The sequence below is a fragment of the Felis catus genome, chromosome A3 (assembly GCF_018350175.1).
Source record: "Felis catus isolate Fca126 chromosome A3, F.catus_Fca126_mat1.0, whole genome shotgun sequence".
Classification (NCBI taxonomy): domain Eukaryota; kingdom Metazoa; phylum Chordata; class Mammalia; order Carnivora; family Felidae; genus Felis; species Felis catus.
The window spans coordinates 117,821,030-117,845,093 of record NC_058370.1 but is presented as its reverse complement, the minus strand read 5'-3'; the positions used below and the strand labels follow the sequence as shown (position 1 = coordinate 117,845,093).

Here is a 24,064-nt window from a genome sequence, read left to right as displayed (position 1 = left end):
CTGATGGGATGGTACTTGACTGATGAAATCTTGATCATTATTCTTTTAAAAGAGTCAGGACTTTTTTCTCCCAAAGTTTATTTGTACAACATGTGTTTCAACTTAGCTTTATAAACAGAAGCTATAACCAACATATTAAGGGTAAGTACAGCTTTGCAAGCAGATTCCTGCATAAATGAGAGCAGTGAAATGGTCTTTGTTTATGAAAATAATAAGCAAGATATAAATTAAAAAAAAAAAACCCTAACCCCATACTGTATCATGACATCTAGTAGTAATGAACTCAAGATGTCACTTTTAGAAAACATGGGTAGGTGACAGCAGCTCTGTCCTGGTGTCCTGGGCTCACCCTCTACAAGCTGGCTATTTCCAGAACATTGCAGTTTTCCTTTCCTGACCTGACAATCAGCTCTTCCTATTTTCACCGAGTATAGTTAGTTAATCATAGAATGTGCCTAACCATACATAATTGAAGGAAGGTTGATATTATGGCCTAGAAATCCACAGGCCTCATCCGTGTTCTTAGAGAAGGCATCCTTCCTTCTTAACCGGGTCTGTGTAAAGATGTCAAATGAATACATTTTATTTGGCATAGTGACCTTTATAGCTTTTAGTTTTTATCCTCTTAAGGATTTTAATGTCTTGCTCCATAGTTTTTAAAAGTAAACATTAAAACACATAAAGCATATACTCCTTAAATTTTTTAAATGTTTGTTTATTTATTTTGAAAGAGGGAGAGAGTGCGTGAGCAAGGAAGGGGCAGAGAGTAGGAATGAGAGAATCCTCGCTGTCAGTGCAGAGCCTGATGTGGGGCTCGATCCCGTGAATCGTGAGATCATGACCTGAGCTGAAATCAAGAGTGGGACACTTAACCAGCTGAGCCACCCAGGTGCCCCTTTCTTAGTTTGTTTTGAATACCCATTATGTGCCTGGTGTAGGTCGGGTAGTCTATTTGGGTAAAAAAGGCATAATGGTTCCTTGAGATGCTCATGGTCTTTTGGAACATACAGGATTTAGACACTAAATAGAGAACAAGTGTTTAGTGAATCTCTGATATCTTTTCTGCATATAGATTTTCAAGTTTTTTGTACCTTTCTCTGGGCATTGATACGAGTCCATTCTTTGTGCCCAGCAACATGCCAGGGGGTGTAGCACTGTGATTAAGAGTCCAGGTTTTAAGTCAATAAACACAGGTTCAAAACTCATCTTCTCCATTTAATCTTCCTCAGTCCCAGTTTCTTTATTTGCAAATATATAGTAATAGTACCTACCTTTCAAGGTTGGTATGATGATTATGTGAGGTCATGCATATAAAGTACTAAACAAAATGAGTAATCAATGAATAAATATCAGATCTTAATATTATGCATAATAGGAAGTAGGAGATCTCTACCCTGCCCTCAGGAAATTCACAATCTATTTGCAATATAAAGTACATATGGCTTAAATCACATGGGAAGTTCATGAAGCAACCTGGTGAAATTGCCAAGGGCAGACATAGATTACATTGCTGTTGAAAGGATTCTTAATGGAGCAAGTGAATTTACAATGAGAGTTAAATTAAAACTGTGTCAATTAAAAGGAGAGAAAGAGCTTTTCCCTAAAGGAATGGCTAATGTCAAAGTGTCAGTCAAGATCTGGTAAAATAGGAGCGCCTGGGCGGCTCAGTCAGTTAAGCAGCCAACTCTTGATTTTGGCTCAGGTCACCATCTCACCGTTTGTTAAGTTCGAGCCCCACGATGGGCTCCACGCTGACCGCATGGAGCCTGCTTGGGATTCTGTCTGCCCCTCTCCTGCTTGCGTGTGTGCGTGCTCTCTCTGTCTCTCAAAATGAATAAATAAACATTAAAAAAAGGTTTAATTAAAGATCTGGCAAAATATATGGGAAGTGGCCCAGTTTGACTGGACTACGCAGGGAGAGTCTTTTTACTTCCATTTGGAGAAACCAAATCAGAAATAACTCTCTTAAGTGCTACCTTCATCAGAGATATCAAAATATCAAGGGAGTTTTTAGCCAGGAACTCAGTATTTGGTGGAGATAGGCTGTAACGAGGCTCTCAGAACCTCTACCTGGGTTCTGCACCCCCTGCCATCTGGAAAGGAGGAGGCTCAGGCTCGGGAGATACACGAAAGGCAAAAGGGGCAGACATGGCCCCGTGTCTTCCTCTTCCTCATCTATTTGGCTTGGCTTCCTCACTCTGGTAACACTAAGACTCTGCTTGGGATTCTCTCTCTTCCCCTCACTTTCTGCCTCTCCCCTGGTTGTGCTCGCTCGCTCTCTCTCTCTCTCTCTCTCTCTCTCTCTTAAAAAGAAATAAGCTGAAAAGAAATAAACTTAACTCAAAATGGTTCTTATCTGGGTTTTGACATGCTGTATAATGGCTTATTTATAGTCCTTATGACTGCAAACTGGTTTTGCTAGTAATAGTTACAGCTTTGCTTTATGCCTTTTTGAATTGAGAAATGCAGTGGCTTTTTTAGTCTAACTATGTGACGTATAGTTTATAATATTTATTGTTTGGCTAATGTCTATCAGCAATAGTTAATTGGTAGTTTGTACCTATGCTGACCTTCAACATACAGGGGCTTGTTTCATGGCTGCTAGATTCACTTGGAAATTAGTGCATCAAAGGGGTACCGCATAATGACAAATTGTGCTTGTGTTTACTTTCATTTCCAAGGTGAATTGTTTTTTTTTTCTTCCCCCTTCTGATATTTGCAAAGAGCCCCAGTTGAGAACAGTTATATGAATAAATCATCATGACCTAAACAAAATGTTAATAACTCTTATTAGTAGGTGCATCTTTTGCTTATGTATGGTTCAGATTTGAGTTTTCTTTACCAAAATCTTAAGTAGTCATAGATTTACGGAAAAGTGAGATAAATATTGAGAGTCTAACTAAAAGTACTTTCTATTTAACTCCGTCATTTACTTATTCATCCTTATAGTCTTTCCTGCATTAACTCAGTTTTTTTTCTAACCAGTTTGCCATGTATGTGCAGTTTCCGACATTGGGTATATAAAAACAAATAGGAAGAGCTCCCAGCCTGCGAGGAACTCACTACCTAGTGAATATTCACTATAAGCCATAAGAACCCCTTTCTGTTCTATAGCCAAATGTTGAGCCAAATCTATTGCTAAATCTCAGCAAAATAGCATGGCCATTATTGCCTCGCCATATGTATGTCAGCGCCTGACACGCTTTTATAAAAGGTAGGAGGCAATTCTCTTTTTTGCTTCAGCAGATTTGACATCTTTCCCCCCATTTTAGCCTGCTGCAGATTCAGATGGTACAGATAGAAAGCCCTGAAAGTGTATACTTGTGCATTTTTAAATGTCCCCTACTACACTCTAACCTCCCCCTGCTTTCCAAATGTTGCCATTAGTGGTTACAATAATCATCTGTAATGTTAGCTTCTAAGAACCACAGTACAAGAGCTTCTTTTCTAATTCCCCAGATGGGAAGGAACACATGTACAAGCCTGTTAGAGTTGCAGAAACTAGAAACAGTACTGTGTGGATTTGTATTTTTGGAACTCTTTGGGCTTATTTAAGCACTCCAAGTCAAACTTAGATATCCATTAGGAATCAAATACCAATTCAGGGGAAACTCATGTGCCACACCAAGGCAAGTAAATTATATTAAAAGTAGTCCATAAAAGGAACTCCTGGAAACAACTATTTTCCTATTCAGACTACAGTTTCATGTACTGTTTGCAGGATGCCAAATGATAAATGTTGATTATATAAACCGGGGTCATTCCATTTGTTTAGAGGACTGTCTCGGAGCATTTTTGTTTTTTGCTTACATAGAGCAGTGAAATGAGAAGTTAGAGAGTAGGAAAGAGAAATAATTATAAATTATCCATAGGTGTATGGAGTGAAGCTGCTAATTAAAAAGGGTTTCAGTTGTCCCTAGTTTTTTGCAGTGTCTTGTTTTGTTTTGTTTTGTTTTTTAACCAGGTTTTGTGACTTGTAGTTAGAGCCTTGACCTTTAACAGGGAAATGCAGTCACTGAGGGAAGATATCTGACAATCAATGTTAGTTCTTTTTTTATCATCTTACTTTGAGGTGAACAATCTAACTCTAAAGAGAACTACTCGTATACTTAGATCATAAAATGAATGTCTCTCTGAATGTGAATTTTTTCAGCTTCAACCTTAGTTTTAGATATTTTATGAGTTTTAGGGTTGTATTATATAATTACATAGTTTCTGTTTGTTGCGACTGTATTTTTTAAAATTTCCATCCTCATTTTACAGAAAGGGATATTCAAGGTTGAATACTTTATCATCTGTAAAACAGTAAGTAACGATAGATAATTTCAGATTCCCAATCTTGGTTTTCCTTTTGAAACCACTAGTTCTAGGGACCTCGGTATATTATGGGGGACAGGAGCAGGGAGTCAGTACTGAGTTTCCGGATATCACTGGTGAAACGTTTGTAAAGCTGGTTCCTGAAAACCGCTAGGTGTGGAGAATAAAGGTTAGAAGTTAACATTAATTTGTTTACTGCTGTACTCATTTAGCAAACATCGAGTGATTTCTATGTTCTAGGCACTGTGCTAAGGTCCTCCTCTTACATACTTCCTAAGTCATACTACCTAAAACTACATTCCAGAGGTATTACAAATCTACATGTAAAAATACAATGTTAGATGAAATGCTAGGGAAATAGTTATATAACCTCAGAGTTACTGACCAGATTTAACTCTGTAGAAAGCTCAGTTTTCTCAGGGGCGCCTGCGTGGCTTAGTCAGTTAAGCATCTGACTTCGGCTCAGGTCACAATCTCACAGTCCGTGAGTTTGAGCCCCGTGTCGGGCTCGTGCTGACAGCTTGGAGCCTGGAACCTGCTTCAGATTCTGTGTCTCCCCCTCTCTCTCTGCCCCTGCCCCACTCATGCTGTCTCTCTCTCTCTGTCTCAAAAATAATAAACATTAAAGAAAAAAAATTTAAAAAAAGAAAGCTATATTTTCTGTGCTGTTGTGAGTCCCTAGACAAAGTAAAATGTCAAAAGCTGGGCTGAGAGAAAATATTTATAACACATGTGATAGACAAGGGTTAACGAACCTAACAGACACCAATAACAAGAAAAGTCCAAGAGTCTTTAACAAAATGGGCAAAGGATTTGATCAGAAGAAATGACCAGTAAGCAAGTAAAAAGTTGCTCATCTTTAGTCACTGAATCTCAGCTGAGCTACCATTTTCTGGCAGTCAGACTGCCAACATTAAATTGAAGAGTGACAACAGCTAGTATTATCAGGTTATTCAGGATGAGCAGAAACAGGTTCTCTCTCTTATGCTGATGCAAATTCCTGGTCCAAATGTAAATTGCTGTACAGTTTTTAGAAAAATAACCCTACACTGTTAAAGTGTAAAATGTTCATAACCTTTGATCCAACAAGCTCGGTTTTAGTTCTTAATTCAGAAATATATGTCCCACTGGAAAAGAATATACATATCTTTATCCGAGGATATTTATTGTAACACTGTCAAATGGCTAAGAAGTACAGACAACCTGAATGAATGTCTGTTGCTAGGGGAATGGTTAAAAAAAAAAAAGAACGAAATCCATGCCATGGAATATTATGTGGCTATTTGGGAAGCAGTTGGTAGAGTGATAGGTGTAATACAATTCCATTAAGGGAAACAAAACAGAAGGTTAAAGAGCTATTTATTTGCACGTGTATGTATGTGTGTATGTTTTTGTGCGCCTAGAAAAAGCTGTTTGAGGCCACATACACAGCTAGTATCGGTCACCTTTAAAAGGGAGGGTAGAAGAGCTTTCTTCTTTCTAAACTTCTGTATGGCTTGACTTGTTACAACAAGCCTAAATTTTGTAATGTAAAACCAAAAAACAACTGGGAAGTAAAAGAGGAAAAAAAAAAAAAGAATGAAAAGGGAGGGGGGCGTGTCACAGAGATAGAAAATCAGGAGAGCATAGTTTCTTACAAGTAAGAAACTGAGTATTTCCAGAGGAAAAGACATCATCCATGTCAAATACTGTTTGGAGATCAAGTAAGAAAGATAAGGACAGAGAAGCATTTGCTGTGTTTCGTGGATGCCTTGGTGGGGGCAGTCTTGATGGGCTGGGGGGTAGGGGGAGGTCAGAAGGTTAATCTCATGTGCTAAGGGTGAGTGGGAGGGAAGGGAGTAGAGACCAGGAGTGCAGACCATTCCTTCAAGCAGTCTGTGATGGAGAGGAGAGAGGAGAGAGAGGAGAGAATGCAAGGGGTTGTGTAGAGACCAGCACGGTTCTTTTCTTTCTTTTTTAAAATTCTTATTCTAAATGGGAGAGACTTCTGGTTCTTGTCCCTTTGTATCCCTGCCACCCGTGCATACTGTAGGCACAATAAAAGGCAGAGCAAGGATGATGTCAGAGCTGAGCTGGCTGGGTGAGATGACCAGCTCCCCACGATGCAGGAAAGGAAGGGGTAAGGTTAGTTTAGGACCGAAGGCAGGACATCATATCTGAGGTTGTCAATGCTCATGGGCAGTAATTCTCGAAGTCTAGATTGGGACCCTCCTAGGATGGCTGCTGAGCCCTCCAGAGGACCTTGAACCAATCCAGAAATACAGGCCAGTTCTTACCAGTCCTTATGGGTGAAAGATGTGTAATCCTATTAAGTTTTTAAAAAATTTGTATTTGACTTAGAGCCAATACCAACCAAAAGTAAAATTGTCAAGGGTTACTAAAATCTGATATTCACAAAGTAAAACCAGCATGCTACTAGAGTTTATTCTAAGTCTGGCAAACACTTGGTGCTTGGCAATAATCGCAAATCTGTAAAACCCACAGTTTTGAGTCAGGACACTTCATCAGTGTTGGATTGAGTTGGTTATGACATTCAATTATCACTATTCTTGCTTTTTGATTATAAATTACAGGAAGTTTAGCTTTATCATTATCAGTTTTGTTTATTGTGGGTTGTTAACCTCTCAGTGTTTCTTGGTGCATATTTGGATCAACAGTGTTTTTGTCTTATATTATTCTTATAACCAGGCTTTTAAAATATGCAAGTCTCGTGGTTCATGTATGAATCATCCATAATCGTTTTGCAAAGGAGATGCGTATGTAACCCCCTGCCATTTGCTTGTATGGTGGCACAGTTCATAGTGATGTGTTTCTTGGGAACTTTTGCTATTTAAATAACTTACGACATACTACCAAGGTATATACAATAAAATTACTGGGCATTTTAAGATTTTGTTGTGGTCTTATGATATAAATCATGTTCATAACTCCTGTTTTTCCTATAAAAAGAAAATTACAAGCCATCTACGTGTATTGTAGGAATTATGAGCTGTTACACATATTTTTAGCAAAATGTTTACTATGACTTTTTAGCTATGTTTTTGACTAATTCTTGGTTATCACCAGATTCACTTTTCCCCTCTTGGAATGTGGGAACAAATGAGAAGGTGGGAGTCTTTTCCTCACCATGGTGGGCTTTGATCAGAAAGGTTGAGAGCCATCACTCTAGGGGAGTGACTGGCACATGGTGAAGGATGTACAAAGCTGCTTAATCCGAATCCAGGTAACCCACACGCTGTGGCCTCAATGCCAGTGGACTGTGAGCTCAGCACCAGGAAGATGTTCCAAGAGTAGGCACTGATGGCATCGTGTTTTTCACTCCCTACTCAAGGATGTAAACGAAGACCCTGGAGAAGATGTGGCCCTCCTTTCTGTCAGTTTTGAGGACACTGAAGCCACGCAGGTGTATCCCAAGCTGTACTTGTCACCCCGAATTGAACAGTAAGTATCAATGTCATTAATTTTCCGCAGCCTGGTGTTTCTCCCTGTTAGCCAAACATGTCTCGCTAATTCTTTTGCCCCTTTGGAACTCTTAAAATGATTTCTCTTTACTGACTTCTGTTTCCTTAAACATGACTCGTATCAGGAGGTTAGATTGCAGAGTAAATGTAGTCAGTATCTGCCACTGCAATCTTTGGATGAGTCTTAGTTGTGCAACTTGTGATATGAATACTGTACCTTTGTAGAGAGAGATGAGTAGGCAGACTGAATCCGAAATTGCGACTCCTTCCAAATGTTCCCTGGGTACATATGGTTATAGCCTAAAGAGGACTACTGAACAGCATCCTATCCAGTTTCTTACGTTTTTGTAACTAATATAGTTATTGGTAAAAATGTAACTCGTCTCCTGAAAATATTAAGCAAAAGCATATTCAGAAGTTAATAAAGGTAATACTAAAAGCAGATAGCTTAAGAAGATGACACGTTTGAATTACTTTTCTGTGTCTAAATAGCGCTGTGTCATTTTACACAACTTTCAGGCTCTGTGGTACAAGTAGTCTGATAGCACATTTGTGTTTTAACTAAGTAACTTTACTCGTCGGGAATGAATTTTACAAGGACTGGCCTCACAATGTGCTTATTGTTGGCTCACATGCTTCAGAAGCTTATTCTACTTCAAAGGAAGCTGAGGCTCATTGAAAATAGATTGTAAGCAGATTTGGTTGGAAACTTCTGACAGGATAGATTTCTCATCAGCAGAGAGAGTTTTTAACAGACTCTGATGGAAATGTATTATTAAAAGTCAGTCAGGGTTGGCAGATTTCTGTCTGTGAGATGTGGTCGCCATCCAGCATTCATATACTGAGTCATTTTCACCCCTCTGGCCCTCGTTGCTCTACTTCATGAATCATGGCCATCCTATCTTACACACGGATACAAGATACAGGTGTTTCTACTCAAATACGGATGACTGTGAGCATCAGGCATGCTCTCATTTATTTATATACCACTGAGAGCACCTAAGACAGGATTTTACAGTAGCAGGTGTTCACTGAATGTTTTAACTTGTAATCGAAAATACTAACCCACGTTGGTAAGAGGCCAAAGAATGTTGGAGGCGGTACAGTGAACTGCCAATAGGCAAGGGCTCTCGAGTCAAGCATACCTGCTTTAAACCCAGGTCCTTCCACTTACCGGTTGGCAGAGTATTTCGCACCTTTGAACTTGCCTCCACATAGGGATGGCGATACCTATTTCAGAGTGATATTTTGAGGATTATATTAAACACTGTTCTTAAGGCATTAATTGCAGTGCCTGGCACTATAGCAAGTGGGAGCTATTAATGTTATTATGATTATCAGTACAGTTCACAAGAGAAGAATGAGTGAGTGAGAGTGCGTGGTTAGGACAAGTTGGGGCCGAAAAGGAGAGGATGGGTAATAAATGAGCAGATACCAGCTATAAAGTAGTCACTCTGTATGTACATGCTAAGTTAAATTCAGAAGGTATTTTGGTGATGAGAAAAGACAGATCTCAATGAAACAATCGCAAGATGTAGGTAATAAGAATCTATCAGTTAAGCTGCAGACAGGAATTTGCCAGCTCAGAAGAATGATTTTCCCAACACCTACATTACTTTTCTTTTAAGTTACTGTACCCGTTTGCAAATAAACTTGCTAATAAAATATTTCTCCCTCTAAAATCTAAGATATGATGTGATGAATTATCAGTGAAGTTTGTATTTTAAAAGTTAATTCCTCTAAAATCTAGCTTTCTGCATGTGTGAGTGGGGGAGGGGCAGAGAGAGAGGGAGAGAGAGAGAGAGAGAGAGAGAGAGAGAGAGAATCCCAAGGAGGCTCTGCACCATCAGTGCACAGCCCGATGTGGGCTCGAACTCACAGAACTGTGAGATCATGACATCAGCCGAAATCGAGAGTCAGACGCTCAACTGACTGAGCCACCCAGGTGCCCCTCACTTGAACTTCTCTTAGCTTACTGTGCACTCCCGGCCATGTGTCTTTGCTAAAGCTATTACCTCCATGTACAGTGTCTTCTCTAACACCCTTTTTCTGTTGAAATAGACCTCTCCAAATGCCGTCTGTACCATTTTTCCTGAGCACCATTGGGCTGCCTTCTCTGGCCATTCCTTGAACTCTTAGAATACTGAATTTATACCCATTAGAATCTGCTCAACACAGATTTAGTTAGTGATGCGTATTTGTTTTCCCATCTTTTGCTAAACTGCAAGTTACTCAAGGGCAGGAACAAGTCTTTTCGTTTCATTAATGGTTTTACAGAAAGGTGGCACATGGGGAACAGTAGCCTGGTTGGCAGTATTTTAAAGGCTCAACACGTAATTCTTACAAGAAAAATGGAAAATGCTACACTGAGAGCTCTTACATTTTTTTCCAGTTGACATAGATTAACTTAGAACTGCCTTCGTAATACCATTGAAAACTGCCAAAAGTTCTGACATCCTTGAGTAGAAGTTTTAAAAATGAGTTTTTTAGAAAAAGGTTAAAATGGAAAGTGGTCAAATTGTGGTATGACTTTCTGAGGGCTTCCATAGTTACTTAAAGTTTTTAATATCTTTGGTTAACTCTTGCAGAGTTGAGAGTACACATAGAACAGAAGTGGTGTCATTTCAGTAAGGCCAGCATCGTAGGATAGATTTTAAGAACTGAACGAGGAGAGGTTGGTACTGGTCTTTGATACTGTGTGAAGCTCTCGTTAGTTTTCCATGGTTCGTACCATCCTGTCAACTCTGAGCCGTCCAAACATTAAGTATGGCCTCGGACTTGGAGAGTGCTCTCAGGAGTCATGAGGAAAGCATCCCGTGTGGACCCGCCCAGAACCGGTGCCAGACGCTCGCCCTGAGCTGAGGTTTGTTACTCCTTTTGGCTGCTGCTATGGTTCTTTCTAGGAAGTCCCAGGCCCCATGCAGTGCATGTGACAGACACGGATCTGGGCAGGACCAGTGGCCTGGTCCACATTAGGTAAAAATTGGCAAGAAGAGACTTGCATTCTTACCACTCTGTGGGCCTGGAAAGATACGTTGAGCCTGGGACATAGTGCCTTTCAGTCTGGCTGATGTCCCTCTGCCCCTGCATGCAATGGGCAGGGACACTGTGCTTACACTAACTAGTCTTAGAAAAGGGAAAGGCCTCTTTGGGTCTTGTCTTCATATGTGCGAAAAGGGATCAGTTTGCTGTACCCTAAAGATTTCTAGGGACGTGGTTCCCAAATGTCCCCACATTAGACAATCCCCACAAAAGGGAACATCTGTCAGAGACATCGGGTGGAAAACTTCCTGAGTGTATTATAATTAATGAGGCTCTGAAATGCAATCCCGCTTCAGAAGCCTGTCTTTTTGCCCAAGGCCTGGAAGAGCGGTCTGGTGTTTCTGGCAGCACTGGAACATGACTGCACGCCTTTATGGTGTTTAGATGTATGTTGTTTCCTGATCTCCCACCGCGCACGTATATGGCTTGCAAAAGTAAACCTTCCGAGACCTTCGTGTTCTTCTCGCACACGGGACATTTATGAAATACGCATATTTCAGGCTCTCTATCTATACGTTTGTTTTCCCAGGAACCCAGACCAATCAGTTAAATGAGACACTAAGTACTGTTCCTTAAACAAAACAGAACAAAAAAGCTAGTGGCCAGTTATGCAGAGTAGACTTTGGTTGAAGATGAAGAGAGGGGAAGGAACGTGCTTTCTAAACCAGTTGCCTTTTCTTCCTGGCACAAAAGCTGGACATGTGAAGTTCCATCCTCAGAGCTGGCGCCAATCTGTTCCACCTTTCCCTCCTCCTCACGCTGCCGGCTCCCAGCAGCGACAGCAAGGGTTAAACGGGCGGCAGAGGCTGTCCAATTCTCTTTGCCGAAAGGTGTGGGCCCATTTTTTGGCTTGAGCCAGTTGGTGGGAGTGGTTTGAAGAAAGCCAGCTTGTCACTCCCTGTGCTGTTCCCACTCGGTGCATAAAAAGAGGATTTCAGCCCCTGAGGCAGACCAGGTGGCATCTTTCACAAGTACAGAATTTGTTTTTAGAACTTTTTGTTGTTAAGTTACAGTCCGCCTTAGAAGTAAGTACTCAAAGCTTACCAGCCCACAAACACTCCCCATCAGGGAGGCCTGTGTGCCTGCAAGGATCCACGCGTTGATTCTTTCAGGCCGCGAAAGCACAGTGAGGACTTGACCGGGCGTAAGGCCCTTGGCTGGGTGCTTCAGAGGATACCAAGATAAGTGAGATGTGGCTCGTCCCTTTGTTTGCTTACAGATTATAAAGGAAATAAGAACAAATACGGCAAGTTCCAACATGTGTTTTAGTAGAAAAGGCGCGATGCAATTTGGCATCAGGAGCTCTCGGTTCCTCTACCTACTAGCTGGTGGCCTGGCTCAAGGTACTTAGTAGCCTTTTTGAGCCTCACTCACTCCCTCCTCTGCAAAGGCGGGTAACTCCTAACTTTCTGTTTCGTCTCCTCCAAGGGGGCGTGTATGAAAGCAGCTCCCGTGGTGTTGGCACATGGGGGGTGCCCAGGTCATGCTGCTGGGACGTCTAAATACCAGAAATAGACTTTTTAAGTACTGTGAGAGTCCAAGGCGGGAGGAGGGCACATTTCCATTGGACTTGGTGGAGAGGGGACTTTGTGGAAGATTTTGGGAAGCCTGGCTCTTCTGACGTAATATGGCTTTTCTAGAGGTTAAACACATGCTACTGTAACCATAATAAAAATGTATTTGTTTAGTACTTTAAAATGTTTAAACCACTTTCACTGTACCATCCCATCAGATCCTGACGATAATATTGCTGACGTGTTCCAGAATACATCTCTTTTCCTCTATATTATATTCCTCTATATCCCGTGATTTCATCCCCAGAGCCTTACCTCTCTGTGGATGTTCCCCTAAGTCCCCATTTCTTTCTTTTTTTTTTTTTTAAAGTTTATTTATTTTAAGAGAGAGTGTGCGCGCAAGCTGGCGAGGAGTAGAGAGAGAGAGGGAGAGAGAGAATCCCGAGCAGGATCCGCACTGCCAGTGCAGAGCCCAACATGGGGCTCAATCCCATGCACCGTGAGATCATGACCTGAGCCGAGATCAAGAGTTGGATGCTTAACCACCTGAGCCACCCGGACTCCCCTCAGTCCCCATTTCTAATCCCAGCTCTTCTCCCTGCTTGCAGATTTGCCTTCCCAGCCACTTGATAGACATATCTGTCTGTGTGTTCAGTTGACTCTGAAATTGGAAGTGTCTGCAGCCAGACTCCTCATTCCTCCAGTGAACTCAGGTTCCTTCCTCACAGCCCTGCTTCTGTTCAGGACATTCTGTTTCTGAGGTGCCCAGATGCTGCATCTGAAAGGCATCAGCCAACCCCTGTTTGGTACTGGAAATCCTCTCTCCGTTGTATCTGTCCTTCTTGTCATTCCTACTGGCGTTTCCTAGTTCAGTCCTTCAGTTGCTATGTCTCCTGATGGCCTTTTAACCTTTCTTCCTATGTTAGTTTATCCGGCACAGAGCTGTCACTGTCTTCCGGAAGAAAGTTCTCATAATGTAATGTTCTTTCCTTGCTCATCACCATCAGTGGCCCCTGTCACCAACTGAATTAAGCACACATCTCTCAATTTGACATCCAAAGCATTTTCTGTTGTCATCCCAGCTGACCTTTCTGCCCCAATCTGGGTTCTGTATGTATCCTATTGTTCAAGCCAAACCGTTTTCTGGGATTTCCTGTGGACACACCTTATTTCACTTCCATACCTTTGCTTGGGCTGCTTCTTCTATGAGATCATTGAATTCTATTTCCTCTCCTGTAGAATCTGTCACAGTTTTGTCTATCGTCATATATCTTCTCAGTCCCGAAAGTCAGCACCACCTGCCTCCCCAGCAAGACTGCACTTTTCCTTCTTATGTTTTTGCCTCTGTTGTTATATTGTTGCCCTGGACTGTAAACTCCTTAAGGCTGCGTCTCTGCTTCCATCCGTTGAGGGCTGGTGAGCCACAGCCCATGTTCTGCCAAGCTCGCCCTGCCCTCAGGCCATGCCAGAGCTCAGCCACAGTTCCCTCTGACTGGACTCCCTGGTGGGTCAGAAGGCTTTGAACTTGTTGGATCCCTGTGCTACAGATGCGAGTGGTCTCCTAAGGCCATGTGTCTTCTGGCCCAGCCAGCAGGCTTGTTTCCCTTATGGACCCCTGTTTCCTAGAGGTGGAGCTTTATTTCGTAGGAGCGGCTTAACAGCTGAGTCCTGAAGGTGGTAAATGTGCTTTTGATCTTATGTGCCCTGACATCTACTCCTGTTGTGGCCTTTCCAGCCTCCTTTTTCCCTGCCTTTACCCCACAGTGAGCCTGGCCACAGACATGGTCATTTGGAACATTTGGATAGCTTGGAATCCACAAAGGCTGGGCTAAACTGAAACTTGGCTAAAGGGCCTAGGGAAAGGGTAGGGAAGAGCTGAAAATTACAATACTACTACTTAGAATTATGGGTGACATTTAATGAAATTATGGATTAAATTCAGATAAATCAGGGGGGCCTGGGTGGCTCAGTCGGTTGAGCATCTGACTTTAGATCGGGTTGTGATCTTGCGGTTCGTGGTTTTGGGCCCCACATCAGGCTCTGTGCTGACGGCTCAGAGCCTGGGGCCTGCTTCGGATTCTGTGTCTCCCTCTCTCTCTGCCCCTTCCCTGCGTGCGCTCTGTCTCTCTCTGTCTCTCAAAAATAAATAAACGTTAAAAAAAACGTTTTTTTTAACGTTTATTTATTTTTGAGAGACAGAGAGAGACAGAGCATGAACGGGGGAGGGTCAGAGAGAGGGAGACACAGAATCCGAAACAGGCTCCAGGCTCTGAGCCGTCAGCCCAGAGCCCGACGCGGGGCTCGAACTCACGGACCTTGAGATCGTGACCTGAGCTGAAGTCGGACGCTTAACCGACTGAGCCACCCAGGCGCCCCAAACATTAAAAAATTTTTTTAAAATTCAGATAAATAAGATAAAGTTTTTAGAGCAATGAGCAAATTCAATAATTTGTGATTTTATTTAAATTAAATACTGAATTCAGTATCATAACAGGATGGAAAATTTTTGTTTTAGGTGCTCAAGAGATTTTTTTTCTAGAATAATTAGAAAAATTGTGTAACTAAACACAGATTTGAAAGAAAAGATAGTTGCCTTTTTTTTTTTTTAAACCTGTATCAATTGTCTTAATAAATAAGACCCCAAATCTCTTCGGGTGATTTTGTGTCAGGATTTAAGTAATAGAACATCATAGTAAACATGGTTTAATTTAGCCTTACTCATGTTTACTTGAGTCACTGAGATAATCCTATAATAAATATTGTGCTTCTACAGTTTTTTTTTTTTTTTTCCTTTGATAAATATATAGTCCTGAGTATGCTAAGACAACCAGCTGTCAGGAGAAGATGTGTATTTGGTTTTAGTGGAACGAGCTATCTTAGCCTCTAGGGATTTGAGATGTTCGTTTTACTAGTCTGGGAGCAGGGCCAAAAGGGTTCTTCGTGACTTCGGCTGGAATTCTGAAAAGTAAGTTCAGCAAGTTTTCATTAGTGAGTTTGGCCCTTTGTTTTGCCTGTGCCTCCCAAAAGATCAAGAGCTCAGCCTGCACTTTGAAACATTACCAAAAAGAACCAGAACGGAATTTAGTTGGGGGAGAAAATCAATCAGCCCCCAAATAGCACATTTTTGGAAACATTCTGGTGTAGAACTCCCACCTCCCCAGCTGCCTGAGTTGGTGGTGTATCAATGTTTTTATCTAGCTTTCTTTTTAGGCAGAAAATATACATTTAGAAAGAAGATGTATATAATAAGTCTGTGATAAATCTCACTGGTACATGTTTCTTAAACTTGTTTGACCCTTAAGCTCTAGTCTTGGATTTATTTTGTGTCTGTGGGCAGTTCTGTGCCTTGTTTCTCTTAAGCACTATTCTCCTGACTACAGCATACTGATTAGCTTTCAACTGTAAGATATAATGTGTCTCCGTTTAAAAAAATCAACCTAGCACCTTTCTGCTAAACATCTCGAGGATTATGTGCAGTGTTTTTTCTGCAGTGAAGATGAGAAGTTCATGATTTTCAGTTTTACCCTATATTTCGGCAGCAAAGCTCTGTGCTATTTTATGCAGTGTTCATTTGTATTTATTCACAAGTAGGAAGATATTCCTCAATGGAAGGTCTGCAATGAAAGAGTGATAGTTAACACAAACATTAGGCTGTGTTATAGGTAGGAGCAGAAAAATTAGAAAATGGAAGAGAAGATGTCATAGAATGTTCCAGAACTGATGGAAGATACCAATCCTCAGATAGAGGAAATGCAGCAAGTCTCAAACAGGCTAAATAAAAAGAAGTTGACACCTAGTCATATCATCTGAAACTGCAGAACACCAAAAATTAAAATATCCAAAGTTGACACATTACGTTTAAAGGAATAGTCGGTTGACACAGACCTCTTTGGAAATCTGATGAGAGCCACGGACCTTCCCCCAGAAAAATATACAGATTTAATATTTATAGAGGAAATTATAATCCAATACTACCCATCTCCCCTTCCCCCAAATCTACCGCTGCCTTGTGTTCTTTATTTTCATTAATTGTTTGACTAGCATAGTGCCTCCTGGCCATGGAACCTAAGCATACTGTTTTTGACCTTCCTTTGACCATTGTTGCCCATACGTACACAACTGCTGGTTGATTTTGCCTGCATGGTGTCTCACATTCATCTGCTCACCCTTTCCCTACCCCTGTTTCAAGCCTCTGTATTTTACCATTTGCCACATTAATCTTTTCAAAGCAGAGCCGGATCCATGTCAGTCCCTTGCTTAAACACTCTCAGTGTCACTTTTCAAGATGGGGAAGAAAACTGCATGTTATGCTGTCCTGTCTGAGAAGCCTCAGTGCTCAGCACACTCATAGCCACCTAACAACTTTATCCAACATGTTTAAGCGTTTTATAGCAGGAGGACTCTAGGTTATCGCGTTGGTCACATTGTGAGATATGCTGCACTGTATCTTGATCGTTTCAGTTTTCTATAAGGATTGACTGTGATTGTAGCTGTTCTTTGAATGATACTCCAGTAATATTCCACTGCATTTTCCTGTTCTTTACCTCTTGTGGTTTTTAGTAAACCTCTCCCTTTGAGATAACTTATCTGAGCTACTGTTGTCTCTCAGCTGGACTATTGAAATACTCTTCTAACTGGTCTCCCACGCCCAGTCTTTCCCCCACTCTTTAACTAGTTGCCAAACTGCAGGCAGAGTGGGCTTTCTAAATAAATCAGATCTCATCACTTAAAAAAAATTCATTCCCTTTGATCACCAACGATCACTTATCTCACTCAAGGCTTTTTCCTGTATCTCCCAGCATATATATGTATATGTGTGTGTGTGTGTGTGTGTGTGTGTGTGTGTGTGTGTGTATAATAAAATCTATGTATATACATACATAAGCATATGTATATAATACTACCCATTATAGTCTGTCATCAAGTTCTAGCATTTTTTCCTTCATACTGGCTTGAAGTCTGAACTCCTCTAAGTCTCTGTTTCCTCCTATCCTGTTATTTCAGTTTCCTTCCCCTTTAATCCTTATTTTTGTCAAACACTGGGTGGAGGTAGAAACAGATGTGTAAAAAAAAGGTGGCCTTCGATGCTCTGGGGTAGTTCTTCCCATCTCTTTCAAGTATGAGGACCAGTTTTTAGTCAAAACCTTTTCTATGAGTGTGGAAGGAGGGCTTGACTACAAGGGGGCAGCACAAGGGGATTTTTTAGGATTATTTTAGAATGATGGAATTGTTCTGTATCATAGTTGTGGTGGCGGATACACAACTCTGCACATTTGTCAAAATTTAGAGAACGGTGCATTGTAAAGAGTACATTTTACCATGGTCAAAAAGTAAATTGAAAAACGTTTCACAGATCCGTACAGATAAAAAATAATACTTTTTAGTATTTCTTGTGAATTAATGATAAATTCAAATACCTCTTAAATGAACCTGCATTCTATTAATCACAAGAGCGTGTGCACATATTTGAAAAAATGGATACATATACATGCTTCTCTGTGCTGTAGGTATGTGTATGCATATATGTATACACATGTTCCTGTATCTGTTCTTATATGTATGATATATTACACACACAACATTTATTCGGTCTTCAGATGCTTGGTATCCAATAAATTAGGAAAGCTGTTATATCATAGTGTCCTGAAGACAGCAGATTGGGAACATTAGTAATAAGGGATGTTTAATAAATGACCATTTTTCCACGAATTCTGTTGTTTATATGTATTGATATTTGTTTAAAGAGCACATTTTAACTTCTTGCTCTCAAAATAGCTAACATAATTACTACGTTTGGAAGCAGTGTTTAACCTTATTGTTTTGCCTCTTAGAGGAATGACGGATTCACCAAGAGCCTTGCCATTCTGGCTCTTCTCTGCCCAACACAAACACCTGGGTTTCTTAGTTTAGCTCACGGTGGGGACGGAGGAACTCCAGAAGGAACAAGTCTCCAGGGTATTGAAACCAACACTTGGGAGCTCTCCTCTTGTTCTTGGGCCTTGGCCTGTGTGCAGCTCCCATGGCTCACGGCGCTTCTTTTTCTAGGGCTCCCAGCTCTCAGCTGTTCCATGTTTTTCTCAGACCAGTATGCTAGCTACACAGTGATCTCTGAATTGGTCCATTACATTCAAATAACATCTTCCACTTAGTGTTCAGAGCAGTGTGTGGATGTAGATAGGGAAATAGGGCAGTTGGGTTATAAAAGAAATCATCTTGCCTCATTTTCTTCTTAAAAAAGTGTACGGTTTGTTACGTCCACAACATAACAAAGGGTACTTATTTAGTCCCGAAAGTAATGGCTTGGTTCTTGGCTACAAGTGTTTGGTGTAAGTAGGTAATGACCAAGGCTCTTAATGTATAAAATTCACATATAAAGTGGAACCCCTTATACTGTTGTTGGAGGAAAGGTCCAACAGCAATGATGTTGTCAGATTTTACTGTGTGAAGTTGTATTAAAGAGCATGTAATTTGATCCTGGTATGTCTGATTTTGATTCTCATAATATAGGGCTCATAATTATGTTGGAGTTTTTCTGTACTTGTTAAAATTCAGACACGCTGTCTTTCGCTAATGACTTTAATGAATGGAGAAGCCTTTAGTTTAAAACAAAACAAATGATGAGTTAACATAATATTGTAAATAGGACCATAACAGGGAATGAACATCCTGTCTATGAACATTATCTTTTACAGACAGCTTCAACAAAATAGAGGCCATTCTTGAAAAAGACTAAAATCTGCTACCTTGCCAGATTTTAGCTAAACCAAACCATTAATTTGAAGAAGTTATGCATCAGTGGAAAACTTACTTTACTGACAGCCTTTCTCTCTTTTTTTCCTACATGCGAAGAACTTTCCCCTCCTACTTTTTAATCCCTCCCTTCCCTACTCCACCCCAACCTTTAAAAAGTATGATGTAAGATTGGGTTGTTTTGTGCCAAGTTTTCATCCTGGAACAGATTTTTATTGCCATGTTTCTCTGAGAAGAGGAGTTTATGACCAAATGGTGATAACAGTTCCGTGTTTTCATTGCCTCCTCTGACCTAGTACTATTTTCCCAGTTTTGTTGGAGTTTAACGTGATCAACCCAATATGTGTGTTAAAGCCAAAGGAAATTATTTTGAAAGCTTTTAAATTTTCATTAACTATAATATCATATATGATTCTCTGGAAAAAAAACACATTATGGAGCATATGATTATTTTTAAATTTTAGATTTTTCTGTTTATACTATAAGGAAACCCTTCAAAATATTTGTTTGTGGATATTATTTGTTTTGGTGACTGATCTTTATTATTCCACTCTGTTAGGGGTATTGACCAGTGGCTGTTCATTTACTCTTGGAATACTCTTCCTCAAAAACACAGATAAACTTGTGCCTGTTTGGTTCTGGTCAGTGGAGAATTTAACTTTGGGAGTCCAAATAGTAGAAACGACTGAAATTATCCTCACTAGGGATATGACTTGAAATGCTTTGGCATAGAATGAAGCTATAAAGAAGTAGATAGAGGGGCGCCTGGGTGGCGCAGTCGGTTAAGCGTCCGGCTTCAGCCAGGTCATGATCTCGCGGTCCGTGAGTTCGAGCCCCGCGTCGGGCTCTGGGCTGATGGCTCGGAGCCTGGAGCCTGTTTCCGATTCTGTGTGTCCCTCTCTCTCTGCCCCTCGCCCGTTCATGCTCTGTCTCTCTCTGTCCCCAAAATAAAAATAAACGTTGAAAAAAAAATTAAAAAAAAAAAATAAAGAAGTAGATAGATTTCTCTGTTCTCCATGGAAAGGTTTCTGAGTTGAAGAAAAGGGGTAAATATCAGAAAGATGAGCAGAAGTCTACATTTTTATGTTACAGTTAAAAGCTAGGCCTCAACCCCATAGGATATATTTTCTACAGGAGAGAGAGAGAGAGAGAGAGAGAGAGAGAGAGAGCGAGCGAGCGCTGGGTACTAGCAATAGCAAACACTTGATGAGCACTTAAGTCATATGTTTTAAGTACACTCTACCCATTAACTCATTCGGTCCTCACAACAACCCTTTAATCGAAATTGGTTACTACTGTTGTCCCTATTTTATAGATGATGAGGCTGAAATTCAGAGAGGGCCAGAAACTTGCCTGAGTCACTTCCCCAGTGAGTGGTGGCACCGCCATTTGCATCTGGGTGGTTTGACTCCATCAAGATTTAGGGTAGAGATCAAAGGGAACTTTAGCTTCCTGGTAGTGTTTTAATTTTTTTCAGGGTGAATTTAGGCATTTTAATGATGAAATTAAAATTCATAAAAAAATTGAAAAGAGTCTGATTGGGAAGAAATATCCTGGAGATTTGATGACCTACATACTTTTCGGTGGAACCTGTGTTCTGTGTGTGATAAATGCTATTATTCGTGGGGCTTCTGAACATGTGGTGATTGTCTGATACTATGCTGTAATCCCTCTCATCTACTACAGGGTCTCCCAGCTTTGGCACTGTTGACATTTTGAGCTGGATGGTTCTTTTCTGTAGGGGACTTTCCTATTCAACATATTTAGCAGCATCCCTGACCTCTACACACAAGATGTCAGTAGTATCCACCAACCCCCCCCCCCCCATCTTGACAGCCAACAATGTCTGTAGTGTCCCCTGGAGAAAAGGTGGCGGGGGATACAAAATCATCCCCAGTTGAGAACCACCTGTCTACTATCAGTGCCCTTCAGGAACCTTCCAGGAGTCTATTTGTACCCGTGCTGGTAAACTTTAGTAATACCTTTCTTTCATATCGTCAAACTGTTTTCCTTTAGTGTGTGTAATGATTGTCATACCAAGGTCATGCAGAACAATTAGAAGTTGAAATAATGGACCCTTCAGTACTGTTCATATTACCCTATTCCTGTCTTACCCCTAAACTCGTAGCCTCTAGTCTTTCCATATGTCCTGTGTGATGTACAGCAACTGACTTTTAGAGTCTCTCCAATTCACTGTCTGCCTCCTATCCTCCCTTAATCTCAGGAAGGAAGGCCACAGCTCTCCACTTGGTACCATATTTAAGGTGTGTTATTCCATTTGTATCTTTGATTTTTTCCCCTCCTTTCCATTCCACAGACGAGTATTTCCTAGTCAAGTTCTCGGTTTTCTCACAGACTTTGGTGACAGAGCACTTCTGCATGTTTACACTTTTGGGCTGGTTTTTATAACCTTATTGGAAGGGCCACTCAGCATCTTAGTTCGAAAGGACAAATATATCTCAAAGATCAACAGGACACAAAGCTCAATTCTGCCTTTTGCCCAAATTCCCAACATTCGGGAGATAAATGTAGTGAAGCCAGAAGCAGAGTCTTCACCTCTGTTGTCAACAGCTGCTTTACCCTTCATCCTGGCCCACTAGGCCCTCCCATCAAGATTAAGTATTTAGTGAAATACAGAGGTAGGTATTGGCTAAGAGTACTGCTTTGCAATAAGACAGATTTGGGATTAAGCCTGACTGCCACTCTCTGGTATGTGAGCCAGTGTCAGTTGCTTAACCTGTGTGACAGTTTCTTCATCTATAATCCTCAGAGTTTTTGTCAGGATTGAATGAGAGAATGTGTACAAAGTGCTCAGCATAGTGCCTGGCACTTCATAAACCCCAGACACATGGTAAGTTGCTGTACTTATTATTACATTGTCATTGTCATCAACATCAACCTCATCTTCCTCCTCCTCCTGAAATGTTCAGAGACCCCAGTTTTTGAAAATTCCACTGTAGGTGCCATGCACCAGGACCTTGAGGTATTGTCAGTCCCCTGAATTCATTTAGGGTAAGCTAGTGGGGAAAACATAAGAACAGACATCTGAAGTTGGAGACAGAAATGAACTAAAGATTTCTATAAGGGAGCAGCTTTTGACTTTTTTGGGCTACCACCCTCCTCCAAACTTGAGAACCCCATGATAACTATGACAGCCCCAGCCTCTGCTACTACAGATAGTTGCGCCTATTCTTTTTCTTTTTAATTTTTTTAATGTTTTTTATTTATTTTTGAGAGACAGAGAGGGACAGAGCACGAGTGGGGCAGAGAGAGAGGGAGACACAGAATCCGAGGCAGGCTCCAGGCTCTGAGCTGTCAGCACAGAGTCCGACGCGGGGCTTGAACCCACAAACCGTGAGATCGTGACCTGAGCCGCTCAGGCACCCCCTAATTTTGCATATTCTTCAGAGGATTCACAGACTTCTTATATACAAGCCCAGGTCCTTTAGGGGTCCACTACTCTCAATTAAGAATCCTTTCCCTAAAGTTTCTTCCTTAGATACCATCCAGTGAGATGTCCACTGGCCACTGCAGTGGGTCAGCCGGCTAAGGACAAAAATCAGACAAGAGCAGTCCAGCAGCCCCTGAGCACCCAGCCGTGACAGACACCGTGCTGAACACATTGCAAACATTACTTTACTCAATTTGCATGACAGGAATTGCTGGCTCACAATTACACGTGTGGATTTTGAGGCACGGAAGGGTTAAGTAACTGCCAAAGGTCAACAAGGAGTATGTGGCGGCAAGACGACTCCAACTCTGATCTGTCATTTTCCACAGCCTTTGCTCATACACCCTACACTGCTTCATTAAAGGGGGCCACAGTCCACTGCGGGCGGTGAGTGCTGTGCTTCAGAGTGTGGTCCTCGGAACGCCTGCGTCAGGGAGGTGATGAGTTTGGGAGGTGGTGAGCTTGGGAGTTAGTTAAAATTGGATTCCTGAGGTCACTCACATTCTGAACCTAAGGTCTGGGAGTGGGTTCAGGAACCTGTGCTTTTAGCAAGTACCAGAGGATTCTTATGCTCACGAAATATTTTGGGAGTCACTGGTCATTCTGATGTGATGTGGCTTAGAGTGTTGGACAGAACGGAAATGAAGGACTATGAAGGGCGGACAGAAAGAGCTAAGAGTTTGCCCTGTATGTGCCCATATCTTTGAATACATACTGCTTTTGTTTTAGCTTGACCCTGACTGTTTTAATCTGGACCCATTTAATTGTCAATTAATTTAATCCAGCCTTTCTTTTGCTGGAAGTTTGGCTTCCTACACTAGCTTCTCTTCCTGACTTTTATCACTTCTTTTTTTTTTTTTTAATGTTTATTATTTTTGAGAGTGAGAGAGCACGTGCAGAGTGGGGGGGGGGGCAGGGAGAGAGGGGGACAGAGGATCTGAAGTAGGCTCTGTGCTGATAGCAGAGAGCCCGATGTGGGGCTTGAACTCACAAACCATGATATCATGATCTGAGCCAAAGTCAGATGCTTAACTGACTGAGCCACCCAGGAGCCCCAGGGACTTTCATGACTTCTTAAAAGTTGTGTGTTTCTACCCACTTCTTAATGGTACTTACCTCTCCTAAGGCCCACAGGAGAATGCACCATGACTGAAGCCTGGAAGTGTCACCCTGAGTTTCAGGCATTCTGTCATTCTTTTCTTCTACTTTGCCTTGCTATTTTTAATTTTTTTTAATTTTTATTTTTTAAAGTTTATTTATCTTGAGAGAGAGAAAAAGATAGAGCACACACATGCAAGCTGGGGAGGGGCAGAAAGAGAGGGAGAGAGAGAATCTCAAGCAGGCTCTGCACTGTGAGTGCAGAGCTCCACGTGGGGCTTGATCCCACAAACCAGGAGGTCATGACCTGAGCTGAAATCAAGAGTCAGGCACTTAACTGACTAAGCCACCCAGGCACGCCTGCCTTGCTATTTTTTAAATAACAGCTTTGTTGACATATAATTTATATACCATATAGTTCATCTATTTAA

The 24,064-nt window shown here is 41.3% G+C and overlaps 1 protein-coding gene across 11 annotated transcripts in view; it reads left to right on the top strand.

Annotated features, from left to right (window-relative positions):
• Positions 1 to 24,064, top strand: part of BABAM2 (BRISC and BRCA1 A complex member 2) — a 425,146-nt gene that overhangs the window by 235,542 nt on the left and 165,540 nt on the right. For all 11 annotated transcript variants that reach the window (XM_045054775.1, XM_045054777.1, XM_045054778.1 and 8 more), the window contains one exon: positions 7,649 to 7,758. In XM_045054775.1, the coding sequence (XP_044910710.1) occupies positions 7,649 to 7,758 (110 nt within the window). The remainder of the gene's footprint in view (positions 1 to 7,648; positions 7,759 to 24,064) is intronic.